The 16,662-nt window shown below is 44.3% G+C and overlaps 1 protein-coding gene across 4 annotated transcripts in view; it reads left to right on the plus strand.

Annotated features, from left to right (window-relative positions):
• The first annotated feature begins 4,560 nt into the window (after positions 1-4,560).
• The window catches only part of LOC118088513 (receptor-type tyrosine-protein phosphatase C), a 78,425-nt gene continuing 66,323 nt past the window's right edge, over positions 4,561-16,662 (plus strand). For 3 of the 4 annotated variants that reach the window (XM_035122244.2, XM_035122245.2, XM_035122246.2), the window contains exons 1-2: positions 4,561-4,647; positions 4,734-4,854. In XM_035122244.2, the coding sequence (XP_034978135.1) occupies positions 4,791-4,854 (64 nt within the window). In that variant the 5' untranslated portion in view covers positions 4,561-4,647; positions 4,734-4,790. The other variant, XM_060276680.1, reaches the window with a different exon arrangement.

Raw genomic sequence — 16,662 nt, forward strand, 5'->3', positions numbered from 1 at the left:
TGTGGGAGGCATTATTAGTGAGGTGATACACAAATTTTCAGATATATATAAAGGGTTCCCTTGGCAACGATTAGGAGCCAAAATCTATCTAACTTGACAACAAAGAGTGCATGAACTTGGCATCTTATGCTTCCTCATTGTTTGAGGCAGCCGTTCCTTTTGCCAAATGCATCAGAGATCTATTCCTCCCCCCCCCCCAAGGGAAATGCAAAGGGAAATGGAACCTCAGTGGCTGTAATATTATTTCGGGAAGGATTTCTGCAGAAAGGAAATGGCATCTGGGGCACGGCATATCCTTCCTACCCTTGCTTGTCAGCTATGCCCTTGAACAAGGGTAGGCAGTAAGGAAAAAAGAATCTTGAGCACTGTATGTCAAAGAATATCTTTCCAGGCAAGAGTTCCTTATAGGATCCTTATAGGATCGCAGAGTTGGAAGGGACCCAAGTGTCATCTAGTCCAAGCCCCTGCAATGTAGGAATCTCAGCTAACGCATCCCTGACAGATGGCTATCCAACCTCTGCTTAAAAACCTCCAAGAAAGGAGAGTCCACCACCTTCTGAGGGAGTCCATTCTACTGTCTAACAGCTCTTACTGTCAGAAAGTTCTTTCCTGATGTTTAGTCGGAATATCATTTCTTGGAAATTGAAACCATTGTTTTGGATCCTAGCCTCTGGGGCAGGAGAAAACAAGCTTGCTCCACCTTCCATGTGAAAGCCCTTGAGATATTTGAAGATGTCTATCATATCTCTTCTCACTCTCCTCTTTTCCATGCTCAACATACCCAGCTCCTTCAACCATTCCTCATAAGGCTTGGTTTCCAGACCCTTATTAGCCTGTCCATCTCCTCTCCTTGCCTTCTCCTTGCCTTGGTAATAAGTTGCAATTCAGCAAACGTAAAACCATGGAGAGACCTGTTCTGAATAGAGACACTGGATTCCCATGATAAAGCTATTTTTAGCCATCTCACCCCTTGCTTTTTCCTGTAAGACCAATTGCAGTTGTTAACAGTTGTCAACAGGTTTACCACACCTATCAGCCAATCACTCATTCCCACCACTCTTCTGAGTAATACCCCTCCCCACCCTCTCACTATATATAAGGGTCTGGTAACTTCTGTTTCAGTGTACAGTGGTGCCTCGCTTAACAAACGCCCCGTAAGACAAACTTTTCACTTAAAGAAAGGATTTTTCTAGCGGAGGTTGCCTCGCTAGACAAATTCGTTTTATGAAAAATTCGTCTAGCGAATCACGGTTTCCCATAGGAATGCATTGAAATTCAATTAATGCGTTCCTATGGGCAATTTTTTTAAAAAAAAAATCAATGCATTCCTATGGGATTCGCTAGACAAATTTTTCATTATAAGAATAGACCCGTGGAACGAATTAAATTCGTCTAGTGAGGCACCACTGTATCTGAAGAAGTGTGCATGCACACAAAAGCTCATACCAATGACAAACTTAATTGGTCTCTAAGGTCCTACTGGAATGAATTTTTTTTTTAATTTTGTTTCGACTATGGCAGACCACCACAGCTACCTGTTGTTGTTGTTGTTTAGTCATTTAGTCGTGTCCGACTCTTCGTGACCCCATGGACCAGAGCACGCCAGGCACTCCTGTCCCCTGCAGTTTGGTCAGACTCATGTTCGTAGCTTCGAGAACACTGTCCAACCATCTCATCATCTGTCGTCCCCTTCTCCAAGTGCCCTCCATCTTTCCCAACATCAGGGTCTTTTCCAGGGAGTCTTCTCTTCTCATGAGGTGGCCAAAGTCTTGGAGCCTCAGCTTCAGCTACCTGTATCCATAAATTTGGTTTACAGAACTTTAGAGTTTGTTCAGGAGAATGTGATCTGTCTAGTATGAACTCCAGAGAGTTTGAATTTTCGTTTCCATCCTTCCTGAGTTACTTTCTGTGACTTTTACAAGAAGATGATTTGATTGCGAAAAAAGGAAAGGAAAGGAAAATTCCAGATACGAAAATCAACAACATGCTCTAAACTCATAAAGCTGCTATGTACACAAAATAAATGCAACCAAACATGCCAGTGTGGACAATTTGTTGGCTGACTAAACTCATAAAAAATCATAGGTATTGTTGAAAGACAAACAAAAAGCAGAGTCTGGAAGTGTCTGTTGTAACCACACAGGGAAATGTGAAAGCAAGACACGAGGCTGGATTAACTGGGCCATATTTATTTAATTTAACACAACAGATCCTCAGTAGGGAACAGTGGCGAGGGATGCATAACTAACTGTGGGTGAGGCAACTCTGTCAAGTGTGAGAGATAACTTTTCATATAGCTCTACCCTAGCTAAGCGCCACCATTTCAAGTGAGCCGGGAGATGTTCCACTCCCTCTACAGGTCCCACAACCCCCAAGTGCATGTTAAGGATTGCTCCAAAGGCCAAACCATGGGGTGCAATTCAGTGCAGCTTCAAGTGGGCTATGTCCACTGGGAATGAGGTCTGCTCACACAGTGAGACTTTCCCACCCTCTCCTCCCCATCTCAACCTATTCTAGGGCTTCCCCCCTCAACCTCCCAGAGCAGATTTAGGGGGTGGGGCACAGGAAGGAGAGGGGGCAGTCCCATGGTGTAAGTGAACCTCGTGTCATGCACAGAACAACTTAGTTGGCTCTCACCCACAAACCATAGTTTGCAATTGCTTCTGAACCTGCAAACTACAGTTAGCACTTGCTGTCCAAATGAGGATTGCAAACCATATGCTGTCCTGGATTTGCAACCCTGGTAGTGACTCAACTCAATGCTGTGGGTGTGCTAAACACTGTTAGAATCTCATGATGTGAGCAGGTGTCTGGAAGAAAGGCGAGAAAATTGTCGTTTGATTTGGTGACATCTACCACAAAGGGTACCACTGCTGAAATTCTGATTCTATAGAATTTTCTGAATCAAATGGCACCTTCCTTGCCTTTCTGACAGAAATCTATCAGTTTATTTACATATGTTCCTAGGATGCTTCATACACAAAAAACCCTCCTGTTTGGATTATACCTCATTTAAAATATCATATGTCTGCATTTTCTTCTTGGAAAAACACTTGATTGGTTTAATGCTTTTCATTCAAATGAATCCCAAGGTGGCTTACAAGCAATAAACCTCAAATTCATTCACCACATTTCAGTGGCCTAGTGGCCAGATTTGCTCACAACACTAAACCAAACTATGGCTAAGCATGGATGAGCAAGGGTGTGGGCAAAGAAGTGTGAAAATCAGTTGCTTCATTCCTCACCAGTCTGTTGCTGCCAAACTTCTCAGAGCTCAGCCACATTTTGGGTTAGCATTACATACAGGAACCCAGACTCACCGTTTGTCTCACTCCAAACAAACCAGGAACTAGTCCATGTTTTTTCTTAGGGTTAGGGCTGGCTTCGCTCTGGGTAGCTCTGGTTACACTTGCTCATTCATGCTTAGATGCAGGTGGCGCTGTGGTCTAAACCACTGAGCGTCTTGGGCTTGACAATCAGAAGGTCGGCTGTTTGAATTCCCGTGACGGTGTGAGCTCCCGTTGCTCTGTCCCAGCTCTTGCAAACCTACGGTAGCAGTTAAAAAGCATGCCAGTGCAAGTAGATAAATAGGTACCACTGCGGCAGGAAGGTAAATGGTGTTTCCGTGTGCTCTGATTTCCGTCACGGTGTCCCGTTGTGCCAGAAGCAGTTTAGTCATGCTGGTCAGATGACCTAGAAAGCTGTCTGTGGACAAACACCAGCTCCCTAATCGTGAAAGTGAGATGAGCACTGCAACCCCATAGTTGCCTTTGACTGGACTTAACCGTCCAGCGGTCCTTTACCTTTTTACCTCTAGCCATAGTTTGGCTTAGTGTTACATGCAGGCTGGGTCAATGGGTCATTGTGGTGATGAGAGGTCTATATTTGCCTTCTCTGTAACCCCACTCAGCCTTCCCCATTCAGGCTGGGTACACCTGCTCCAAGCTGAAGGCTACAGTTCTATGCCTACCAGTCAAAATGCATAGGATTGCACTGTAAGACACTTGTACCTAGGCAGATGGAAGGTTGCATCACGATATGGCAGATACACATGGACCTTCCCACCCCCATAGTGGTCAGTACTTTGCACGGGTGTGTGCATGAGCACCATGGGGGAGGAAGTACACTGTGATGGCGATCCCTCTGTGTGCTGGTTTTGCACTCACATTTTGATAGATCAAACCTTAAGTGAAGCCATTTTTGGAGAAGGTGAACATTTTGCATCATCTGGGACTTCTACAGGTCTGTTTTAAAGCAGTGAGTACTTGAGATCAACTGTGGCCTTGTCAGTTAAGCATGCTGGCATGCAATTTTCTTAACATTACCCGGCATCATTGTAGGGGTGGAACTTTCTCCACAGCCATGAGCATTTAAACTCTTTCAGCATTTGACAGAGAAACCCATCTCAGTTCCTCAGAAATTCTGGCGGCATCTGCGTTTCGACCAGGAAGTCACAACAAGTGCAACAGCTTCAGAAAAACCTCTGACTTCCTGGAAACTGAAGTCGAGAGAGAAAGAGAGAGAAGAGTGGTTTTAGAGAAGTCGGTAAAAATTGTCTGTGACATCACTTTGCTGTGAAGTGTGTGTGTGCTTAGTCTCTGGGTGTCAGAGGAAGCTGCTCCCTGAATGATAAGGACGCCTTGCAATGTATGTGCGCCTAGCCTATTCTACATTTGATTTGGACCTTGGCAAGGCATTTTGCACAGGGCGATAACCATTATTTTGCTTTCCAGAGACTGACACACACACATGCTGTTTTGTGAGGATACACATGACCCCTGGATGTAACCATGTTTTTGAGGCTTAAACTCTTGGTGTTTGGCTTGGCCCTCGTTGTGGATGGACAGGACTCAGGTAGGTGGCAGCTGTTTGTTTGTTTGTTCACTTTGATTATCATGGAAACTTATTTAAAAGAACTATCCTAAACCTATCTTGACAAGATCTAAGCGTTGGGTCTAACATCTTAGATCTGTGTATCTCATATGCCCGAGTGCCTGTGATGATTGAGGTGTGTCAGAATCTTAAGAATATTAGTTACAGCAAACTAATTTATCTGAATGGTGACGTAGTCATCATTAGCAGTGGGTAGGAAGCAGTTCCTGGCCCACACTCAGTGTGGGAGTTAGATATTTGAAAATGACAGCTTTAAGATAGCCTGCTCAACGGTAATCTCAAACACGCTGCTCGGGTTTTCATTGCCAGATTCCCCTCCATCCTGAATCTTGGGTTGTCAACCAAGTAGTAATACCAAGTGTCCCTCTTCATTTGGAGTTTGGGTTGTCTGCATTGTGAAAATATTCACAATGAATCAACACGTGGCGAGCAAGGATTCCCCATGATGCGAATTCTGAAATACTTCACATTTCAGGAGTCCCACTGAATTCAATTAGATTTGCACCCAGGTACGTGGGTATACAATTGCAGCCTCAATACATAGTTTTTTTTAATCTAAAGAATAAATAGATGCATTTAGCACTCTAGTCTGAAAATGTTTAGAACTGGGACAACTTTATAAAAAGGATGTGTAGGATTGCAGCACTAAGTCACTTCTTTCAAATAATACATACCACTCAACAGGATTGCATTTTAACGTTACATAAGGAAACACCTTCTTTTCATTTTCTCAAACTTTCTAAAGCAATGATATTACAGCTGGGTTTGTCTCTCCTCCCCTTTAAAATGGACTTCTCCATTAACTTCTGAGCCACTCCCTGATCTCAGATCCTGTATTCAGTTCCTCAAATTTCAAGCTCTACTGCATTGAAGTTTCTTTTTTAATGTGTTTAACTGATAGTATCAGATTGTAGGTGTGCAATAGTGGATATAATTACAGATTCCCAGAGACAGTGGTCCAGTTAGGTAATTTCAGTCTCTGGATTTAATTGTTTTAATGTTTCCCCTTTTTAGATGACAGCATGCTTCAAATTGTGGCAATGCAATCATGTTGCATTTGTGTGTGTGCCGGTCAGGGCGGGGGGACGACTCCTGCTTATTCTGCTGAGTGGGGCCCTGGACTTAGAACCATAGGAAGCTGGCTTATCCCAAGCCAAACCACTCATCCATCTAGCTCACCACGGTGAACACTGACTGACGGCAGCTCTCCAGTGTTTCAGGAAGGCATTTACCACAGCCCTACCTAGAGATGCTGGAGATTGAACAATGTGCTTTCCTACTAAGCTATGACTACCTCTGTCCTAAAGTCAGTCCCTAACAGTACTTCTGCCCAGAGCTCAAGGAACCTCATTCAATCATGAGCTTCGTAATTATTGACATGTCTTGCACCCTCTTTCTCCTTTTATGACATTCCACCTTGTGCCTTTCCAGCACAGAACCCCCATTCCCTTTATATTCCCTGTGCTGCTTATTCCCCCCCCCCCCGGTCAGAGCCCTCCAGGCATCCTACCCCTCTCAACATTACTTGCTACCTATTCCCTTTCCACTGCACCAAATTATTTGTAAACACAGATCTGGAACCCAGGGCACCGCTTCTTTGCTGCAAAGCTGTTGGCGGATGCAATGGGGGGGGGCATGATTTGCAAGGTTCAAGTAACAGTCTCTTTCCCCCACTTTATTAATGGATGTTTAAGGTCTTCCATGCAAAAATACCCCAGGGTGATTCAGAAGAAGTAAATAAACATGCACTGGGGAACTTTCGCTGCTGAGATGCCTATCTGATTGATGGATGGGCTTGCAAGAGGAAAGCAATTGTGTGTGTGCGGGGGGGGGGTACATATTAAGTGTCTCCCCTGGAAACGGTGCTCTGCTTTGCAGCAGAAAAATGGTAGCCCAGGTTTCCAGTCCTGGGTTGCTGCTGAGTTTATAGTTTAGTGTTGACAACAGGGGCCTTGCAATAGTTGGGGATGTCGAAACTATTCTTCGCTTTCAGAAATCCCAATGGAGTTGTGATTCTTTGGGGATGCTTAAGTCTCCATAGTTGGTGAGCCAATGGCCACTAAGGGAAACAAAATGGCTTTCTCTTCCACTCATGGTTGTCCAGATGTTGCTGGACTACAATTTCCATCATCCCTGCATCACTGACCATGTTGGCTGGGACACAACAACAACAACAACAACAACAACAACAATTTGTTATTGATACCCCGCCCATCTGGCTGGGTTTCCCCAGTCACTCTGGGTGGCTCCCAACAGATTAAAAACAGAATAAAACATCAAACATTAAAACTTCCCTAAACAGGGCTGCCTTCAGATGTCTTCTAAAAGTCAGATAGCTGTTTATTTCCTTGACATCTGATGGGAGGGTGTTCCACAGGACGAATCACCGAGCAGGCCCTCTGCCTGGTTCCCTGTAACCTCACATCTTGCAGTGAGGGAACCACCAGAAGGCCCTCGGAGCTGGACCTCAGAGTCTCTCAACATCTAGAAGGCCACCTACCCCCCCCCCAACCTGAAGGGACTGTGATATTTTTGCTGGGGCAAAAGATACCGATATTTAGGAAATACCTTCACAGCTTACCACAAAAAATATGGCAGGGAAGTAGTAGAGATATATAATTATTATTTATTAAATTTGTATACCGCCCTTCATCCGAAGACCTCAGGACAGTTTGCAGCATAAAAGTACAAAACAAACTACATAATAAAAACAAGAGCAAAAACAATGCAAACCAATAGCACCCCCCCACACACAATTAAAAAGACATAGAATATTAATCAGCCCAAGGCCTGGTTGAAGAGGAACCTTTTTGCCTGGTGCCTAAGGGTGTATAATGAAGGTGCCAGCTGAACTTCCCTGGGGAGAGCATTCCGCAAACGGTGAGCCACTGCAGAAAAGGCCCTGAAAAGGTTCTCATGTTGCTACCCTCTGGACCTCTTGCTGAAGAGGCACATGAAAAGGGGCCTCAGATGATGATCGCAGGGTCTGGCTTGTTCCATATGGGCGGAGGTGGTCCTTGCGGTTTTGTGGTCCTGACCCACCTAAGGCTTTATAGGTCAAAACCAGCACTTTGAATTGGGTCCAGAAATTAGTTCTATAAGATCTAAGTCTGATATTATGATAAACACAGGTGGAAATTAGTAAGGGGAAACACATGGGCCTGATTCTGCCTTTTGCTAATATAATGAAACTCAAGAAGGCAACTTGTATGGAAGTGACAGTGGGTGGGCACAGAATGCAAACAAACTGCTAGTTTTCCTGAATCTGGTCCCCCACCCCCCACCCGAGTGTGGTTCACTTCCAGTTTGGAAGCTTAGCTGTTGGGGGGGGGGAGGCAGTTTGTAAGGGAGAGGAAGGGTTAAACACTGCATTTCTGCTTATTGATTCTCCCTGGTAAGTCCGTGTCTACCCTCTGCCGCCAAAGTTAATGTTATGGGGAAAACACTGGCCTGGAGGCTCTGCCCAGTTCTGTCCAGCAGCTACTGCCAATGCAGTAGAATTTAGTGTTTTCTTGCTCCATATGCATATTAAAAAACATTCAGACACTAAAGAGCTCATGACCATACAGAGCAACAGCTTTCCCTTTATCAACAAAGAAAGAATGCTTTATCTTCCCGAAGCTGTCACACGCAGTATATTTCAGATTTTCCGGATTTTAAAATGTTGCGTCTCCGTCAAATCTTACAGCAGTCTCTGAACCAGCATCTATTAAAAACAAAGGTTCTCTCTCTCTCTCTCTCTCTCTCTCTCTCTCTCTCTCTCTCTCTCTCTCTCTCTGAAATCCCCAAAAGCGTAGAGACCAAATGTGTGTGTGTGTGGGGGGGAATGGTTTGTCACCGTTGTCATACTTGGGATTTATTCTTTTGAGCATTTATGCAAAGTGGAAGTTCAGACTCAGGATGCCCATTCTCCGTTAGGGTGCTCACTAAGATTTATGCGCATACATTTCCTCCCTTTTTTAAAAATTAAAAGAGCAATAAATAGAGGCAAATGGGAGGTAACTCTTGCATATGATAAAAAGAAAAAGCACAAGCTGCTAAAGAACAGGATTCTGTCTTGTGAATTTTTTTGTGGCTGTTCTTCATTTTTATAACTGACTTCCTACAGTTGACTGCTGTTCTCCTTTCTTTAGAAAGAGTAGGCTAGCTTCTGTCTCCGCAACTCACCTCTTTTGTTACTTTATGCAATGTCTAACAGAGAAGGCATAGAAGGGGGCTGGAAGGGAGAGTGTGCAACAATAGTCCTCTTCAAAAGACAGATTTTCATCTCCTTTGCCTGCATGAGGTAGATGCCTGGGGCATGTGCTATCCTAACTAATTGTTGCTATAGAAATCCTAAGAGTTACCAAGATTTAGGAAATGTTGCGGCGCTGAAAGAGCATTACATTATTTCACAACTGTGAAGCAGATAAGAAGGTAACTTTCCCCCTTTGTTACCAGTCCTTTTTTGAAGGGAATATTTTTACCTAGTGTGCTTGTTCTTAAGCAGGTCAACTTGCCTTTTTTTCAGTGACTGTGTGTGTGTTTTATTCTCTAAAAATAATGTCCTTCATACCTCTTCCCAGGCAGTCAGACAGCTTCATGTAAGAGAGGCTTGTGTGTGAAATTATTGGCACAGCCAATTATATGCCTGTTTACTAAGAAGTAAACACTACAGCGCTCATAAGGGCTTATTCCCAGCCCAGTGTGCATAGGATTGCAGGTGTACAGCTCAATCCTAACCCAGTCTACTCAGAGGATTGCCCTGCTGAATTCTGTAGAAGCTCATCCAGAGAAGCGTGGTTAGGACTGCAGGCAAAATTACTCAGCTAAATCATATATTAGTGTTGTTCGTGTGCATGCCAAGAACAAACTTAGTTGGTCTCTAAGGTGCTACTGTACAATTTTTTTTATTTTTAAAATATATTTCTACTACGTCAGACCAACACGGCTACCTACCTGAATCTAGAAAAAAGAAGTCCATTTTGCAGTTTTTTCTTTAGGTATTCTCTTTTTAAACTCAATTTTATTAAATGTTTCCAACAAATAATACAATCAAAACTCAAACAAAGCTAATATCTGAAGAGAACAAAATAATAAAAAGAAGAGGGGGTGGCGGGGGAAAAAAAGAAACACACCTACACAAGCACACAATTTTATATTCTTTCAATCTCCTATCTTAATCTTCAATTCACAAAGAGAGATCCCCATCTTCCCAGCTCCCGCCTGGGACAGCTCCCATCTTTCTCAGCCTAATACCCTGAGAAATACCACTCTATTTTGTCTCTCACACAGATCTCTTCTATCAGTCTTCTCTCCGTATCTTCACATCATGTCATTCATATCATAAAAAGGTAAAGGGACCCCTGACATTAGGTTCCTTGGGTTGCGGCACTCATCTCGCATTATTGGCCGAGGGAGCCAGCGTACAGCTTCCAGGTCATGTGGCCAGCATGACTAAGCCACTTCTGGCGAACCAGAGCAGCACATGGAAACACCGTTTACCTTCCTGCTTGGAGTGGTACCTATTTATCTACTTGCACTTTGACGTGCTTTCGAACTGCTAGGTTGGCAGGAGCTGGGACCAAGCAACGGGAGCTCACTCCGTCATGGGGATTCGAACCACCGACCTTCTTACTTACAAGTAATATTATTTAACATTAATTTTAAAAATATCAAAAACTAAAAAAGAAGAAATAGAAAAAAGAGGTACTTCTACTCTTCTATCTGCCAATTTTCTATAGGTATTCTCCACCATTTGTTTTGTGGCAGCTGCCATTTCCCTCACCAAGCCACAGAGCAACATGAGATCAGGGGGCTTGGAAGAAAATCTAATCCAAAGCTAGGCCAAAGCAGCACGACCAAAAATTAAGGAGGGAGGGCGGGTGTTCAGCAGCGTGAAGCAAGTGCCCCCAAACACGTCGCGCTGTCGCTTTTATAGGCCCTGGGAATCATGCCCCTGCCCTGATTGGCCAAAACAGCCTGTCGTGACCCCGGGGCCTAACGGTTGGGCCAGACCTAGCAACAACCCACCCTTGGGGGGGGGGTGTCCTGGGGGCCCGCGCACAACCAGGACCCTCATTAAGGAGGATCCCATTTGCGCTCCGAGGCCCCCAAGCCCTCCCTTGTAAATAACTTCACACAGACACATAATTTTTGTTTAAGTTGTTGGGCAAAATTTAGGCCACAACTTTATTAATTACAGCAAAGTGAGCGGTATTGGCTTAGGCATTTGCAACAGACTATAACTGACTCTTGCCTCTCTGGCTGGAAGTCTGAAAGGGTAAACACCAAACAAGGGAGCAACATTGATGAAGACCAACCAAAGCTCACCCCGGGGCTCCTGTGGTCTGACTGGGTTGCCCCAGGCATTGTGGACAGCTTCCAACATATATAAAAACATAATAAAACATTAAGTCTTAAAAAAATGCCCCTATACAGGGCTGCCTTCAGATGTCTTCTAAAGGTTGTATAGTTACTTATCTCCTTGGCTAGGGGGTCGGATGACTCCATCTCCTTTAACATTTCTCTGATGAAAATAGGGACATCCTAAGGAAAAGCAGGACATTCTGGGATCAAATCAGAAACTGGGATGGCTTCTGTAAATCTGGGACTGTTCCTGGAAAATAGGGACACGTGGAGGGGCTGGTATACATAGAGATATATCAGCCAGCACCTCACTTCAAACACTTTGATATGCTTCAGATCTAGCACAATGGGACTAGCAAATGATCAGTGTGTATCTGTGTGTGTGTACATGAGGCATACAGAGGTATTTCACCTCCTCAATTAACACAGCGCACAAAGCTCCATGTGCTTAGGGTGGCAGAGGTGATGCAGGGGAGGGGAAGGGAGATAAAGAAGTATTGTGCCCTTCACTGAGTCATTTCACCTTGTCCAATTGCATTTCTCTCCACGCTGTGTTCCAAACCCAACAAATATGGCGGAAGTGGAGAAGGCAAACACAGCTACCTCACTTTCTCTTCCCGACAAAACCACAAGGAAAATATATGAAGGTGCTGTGGAAAATTGGTTTTATTTTCAGAAAAGGGCCTGACACAACTGTTTCCAGAGATGGAAAGTAACACCAAAAGTATGCCTACCTTCACAAACTTTAATGATCCCTTAAGGCAAACTTTTCCAGCAGGGGGCCGGTCCACTGTCGCTCAGACCTTGTGGGGGGCCCGACTATATTTTGAAAAAAAAAACGAACAAATTCCTATGCCCCACAAATAACCCAGAGATGCATTTTAAATAAAAGGACACATTCTACTCATGTAAAAACATGCCAATTCCCGGACTGTCCGCGGGCTGGATTTAAAAGTTGATTGGGCTGCATCTGGGCCCTGGGCCTTAGTTTGGGGACCCCTGCCTTAAGGAATCTCCCTGATGTAGGCTACAATCCTACATAGGAACCTAAGTGTGAATTCGTGAAAATCTCTTGTTTCTGTACACTCCTTCTCTCTCTCTCTCTCTCTCTCTCTCTCTCTCTCTCTCTCTCTCTCTCTCTCTCTCTCTCTCTATTTTGATGTGCTCCAGGCAGTTGGGACAGTTGGGAGGGGAGAATGAAGGCTTCCTGGCCACTGTGTGGTCTAGCATTGTAACCCTCTCCCAAAAGTGGCAAGGTGGACCCAGCATGTCCCCAGCTCTAGAAGCTGCATCCAGAAGGTGAGATTTGAGAAGATGTGTCTTGAATACATGAAAGAGCTAGGACTATGGAGAGGTGTGTGTGTGTGGTGGGAAGAGCTGTGAGGGGGAAAGGAGCAGAAAGTTTGGGGAAGAGAGGCAGGCATCAAGCTACAGTGCTAGATCATTCACCATCCTCCATGCCCATCCACCAGTTTTGGTAGCCACTTAACTATGCACAATTAGTGATGAGCAAATCCCTACTTCATCATCCTGTGTGTAGGTTGGATTTCTTCCCAAACCTCCCAATTTGTCCAGTCCCACATATGAAAGTGAAATTGTTCCTGTCCCTTCCCTGCCCTGCCCCCGGAAATTATACATTGTTTTTGCGCTGTTCATTTCTTTAACATTTAGACACGTTCATTATATAAAGAAGGATGTTCCACATCCTGTTTATTTAGTTAAGTAGATAACCTTTTGTTGAGTGGATCACCAATTTGTTTTGTTCTGCAGATGTCTTGTGCCATTTCCTTTGGTTTTGGGAATGTGGCTTTTGCATAATTGAAAGGTTGGTCAGGTACAAGTGATTTGCAGACATAATGGCCAGAGATAATGTCATTTGGAAACAATATTGTCAGCATATTATACCTGGAGACTTATTCTGCTGAGGCCTATCAACCCCTTAAAAAGAAAGAAAGAAACTGCTACACAATAGCAGAATCTTGTGGGTGCTGCACAGAAAGGGTGTTGCTATGGTTGAGGTGCACCAGCGAGGCTGTGCCTGTTCTTCACATTGTGGAGTCCAAGATGTAGCATTGACCACCAACTTTAGCTTTAAACAAGGACTGGGCAAATTCATGGATGATAAAGGCTTTCAATGGCTACTGGTCATGATGGCTGCATTCTCCTTCCACTGTCTGAAGCAGCAGGCCTCTGTCTAAGAATCTGTTGCTAAGAATCAGAAGTAGGGAAAGAACTGCTGGACTGAGGTCCTGCTTCCTGGCTTCTTGGAGGTATCTTCTTGGCACTGTTAGAACTGGATGCTAGACCAGATGTGTCCTTGGCTTGGTCCAGCAGGCTTTTGTATGTTCTGCTAAGACTCATGAACTCCGCCCCCCTTTTTTAATGCATCAACCAATCCTATCCACCTCTGCGATTTTATAGCTGTTAAGATTAAAGTCCCCAGAAGGGGAGGAATTTACACCATGGTCAGACCAGTTTCTTTCGTTGAGTAAATAATGTTCCACATTCCCTTATGTGGGGAGGAAAAAAGGTTCCTTTTTTGTGGAGAAAAACACCACTCACTAATTAATCAAGAAGATTGAAGAAGAATACAGCATAAGCTGATGGAGGTCATTCTGGGCTGGACTTCAGGGTACCAGATCACACCCAAATCCTCGCATAAATGTGGATAATATATCCAGAATCCTTGAATGAAAGTAAAACAAATTCTACATCTCCCTGGACCTGATCAAAGATATTTCAGGTTGTGCGAGAGATTTATTGTCAATCCGCAATTCTTTTTGGAAATTAAAGTGAATAAAATGCAATCAAGATTAGTTGCTCACTCTCTGAACTTATTCTGCCCTGTGTTCTTTCCTTCTATTTTGCTTTCTTGGGTGGGGAGAGGGTGGGTTAAACAGAGCGGGTGAAAACATTTATAATAATTACTACTACAAATGAATTTCTATTTTAAAAGTGGTGATTTGAAACGATGTCAGAGGCTGGAGCAGAGAATGAGCAGGGGCTGACATGGGAAGAAGTGACAATTGCCAAATACAGTGAGAGGGGAATTGGGAAAATCTTGCATACTTGAGAACTATTGAAGCAGCCATAGAGCTCTGTGCACTGTGTAGATGGAGGAAAGGGAGTTAATTGAGGAGGTGAGATACCTCTGTATACCTCACGTACACACACTCACACTCACACACATACACCAGATACACACTGATCGTTTGCCAGTCCCATTGTATCCATCTCTGCTTTTCTCCTTGTTAAAACTGGTTTGTGTTTTGTTTTGTTTGTTTTTTAAAAAAACAATTCACCGGTGTCTCTCCACCCCTGCTTATCTCAAACCTTTAAGGTGTTTAAAGCCACAATTTTTGTCTCAGTATTACTCCCTTCTCGCTTTATTCACACTTCTGTTGTTGTTTGAGTACAGCAAGAAAGGGGGCACACTGAAATTTCTGTTTTAACCTTGTCCCTTTCGTTCTTCAGCTGCCTCATGTGTGAGAGATAAGAGCCCTCAAATAGTCCATAGTGCCTTCCCAGAATGTACTTCATTCCTGTTATCATGATTTGTCTGCAACCTGAAGTTCTAGATTCAGTGTAGTATTTTAGAAGAGTTGTTTTATTAACAACCAAGCACATATATGTGCACAATGTCCATTAACTGAACTCCACCTTCTCTAACTGAACAAGCCAACATGCTTTCTCTCAAGAGTCTATTCATCTTAAATGATGCTGCATACATCAGCATGGGGTTTTGTGTGTGTGTGTGTGTGTGTGCGCGCGCGCACACACACACACGAAGGGGGCTGAAGAATAGGAGTGCTGAAAAGGCATGGAAACCACGTGGTCTGTGCACAAGGGACAGTTGAAAGCAGGCGGAGGGGGAGGGAAGGAGTGAAGGTGAAAATGTGAGTGCAAAGGGGGTTGTGGAAAAGGAGGGAGCAGCAGGCACTGGGATGGGTGTTGAGGAGGGAAACCAGGGGCACAAAAGGATCTGAAGAACTGGAGGGGATGGTGGCTTCACAACTGGACAGAAGGTGAAAATGTTGTTTAGCAGTTGCAATCTGTGAGAGAGGGAACATGCAGGAGGTTTCCATGAGGGTGGTTTGTGTGGAAGAACCCATCTAGTCTGACAGCCAGTTCTCACAATGGCCACTCAGATGCCAATGGAAAGCCGAAAAGCAGGATCTGAACTTTTGAACGTTTACAGTAAAAGAATGAAGAGTCCTCCGAGCCACATTGGTGGTTACCTTGGTAAGGGGAATGCAAGAGCAGTGGGTGTGAAGAAACGGAAGTCGAGCAGAATTTCCTTCCCCTTTGCTGTGTTTAATGGCTTGCATACTTGAGAACTATTGAAGCAGCTATAGAGCCTGGTGCAATAATATTTATATATCATACCTAGTTTCTATAAAGTGTGTGTGTGTGGGAGAGAGAGAGAGAGAGAGAGAGAGAGAGAGAGAGAGAGAACAAGAGAGAGAGAACAAGAGAGAGAGAACAAGAGAGAATAAGGGAAAAAGAGAACCAGAGAACAAGAGCCATGTCAGGGAGAAGCCGAGGCCATTTGTCTCACAGGAAATAGTGGGAGAGAAACTTCATTCAGACATCAGGCATTATCTGAGGGCCACAAATACAGCAAAACAATACCTCATGATCAGAGGGCCACAAATATAGCCACTAATAGTGACCAGGAATGTAGTTCTGACAAATATTTCTAGCAGCTTCTGCCAAAAGAATATATTTTTCAAAAGCAGAAGAAAGAAATTGATCTTTCAAAATGGTGCTGGGGTGTGTATTGTACTGCAATTCAGCATCAGGCACTAGAGGGGAATAGTTGTAACTAACGCACCGCTGCCCTCTCTGCTCTTGGTATCTCACCTCCTGATCTATAGGTGCATCACTGAGATACCCAACACTTTGCTTCTGTGGAGCATGAAGAGTGGAAGCTGAAAGCGGGAGAATTGGGTTGGCTCAGGTGAGATGCCCTGCACTGGGCAAAGCTCCTCATAGAATAACAGAATTGTAGACCCTGAGGCCCATCGAGTCCAATGCAGGAATCTCAACAAAAGCATCCATGACAGGTGGCCATCCCGCCTCTGCCTAAAAACCTCCAATGAAGGAGGGTCCATCACCTTCCTTGCCCCTTCCCTAGCCCTCTTGGTAAGCTCAAGCAACCCAGTGTCTTGGGAAGCAATTTGGCTGCACCCATGCCGCTTCATTGGCTGCTGTTGGCTGAGCCTGACTAACCCCTAGAGTCAATGGCTGGCTTTCAATTCCTCTAAAATTTGTGGGGCCCTCCCTGCATGTTACCTGCTCTGGTCTATTTATGTTAAAAGGTAAATGAACAAAAGTACAAAGATTAACAAAATGTTTAGGGGTATGCGTACCCCTGCATCCCCCCAGGGGAAAAAAAGCACTGTTTGCAACTGTGGAGGA

This window comes from Zootoca vivipara, chromosome 7 (assembly GCF_963506605.1).
Source record: "Zootoca vivipara chromosome 7, rZooViv1.1, whole genome shotgun sequence".
NCBI classification, from domain to species: Eukaryota; Metazoa; Chordata; class Lepidosauria; order Squamata; family Lacertidae; genus Zootoca; species Zootoca vivipara.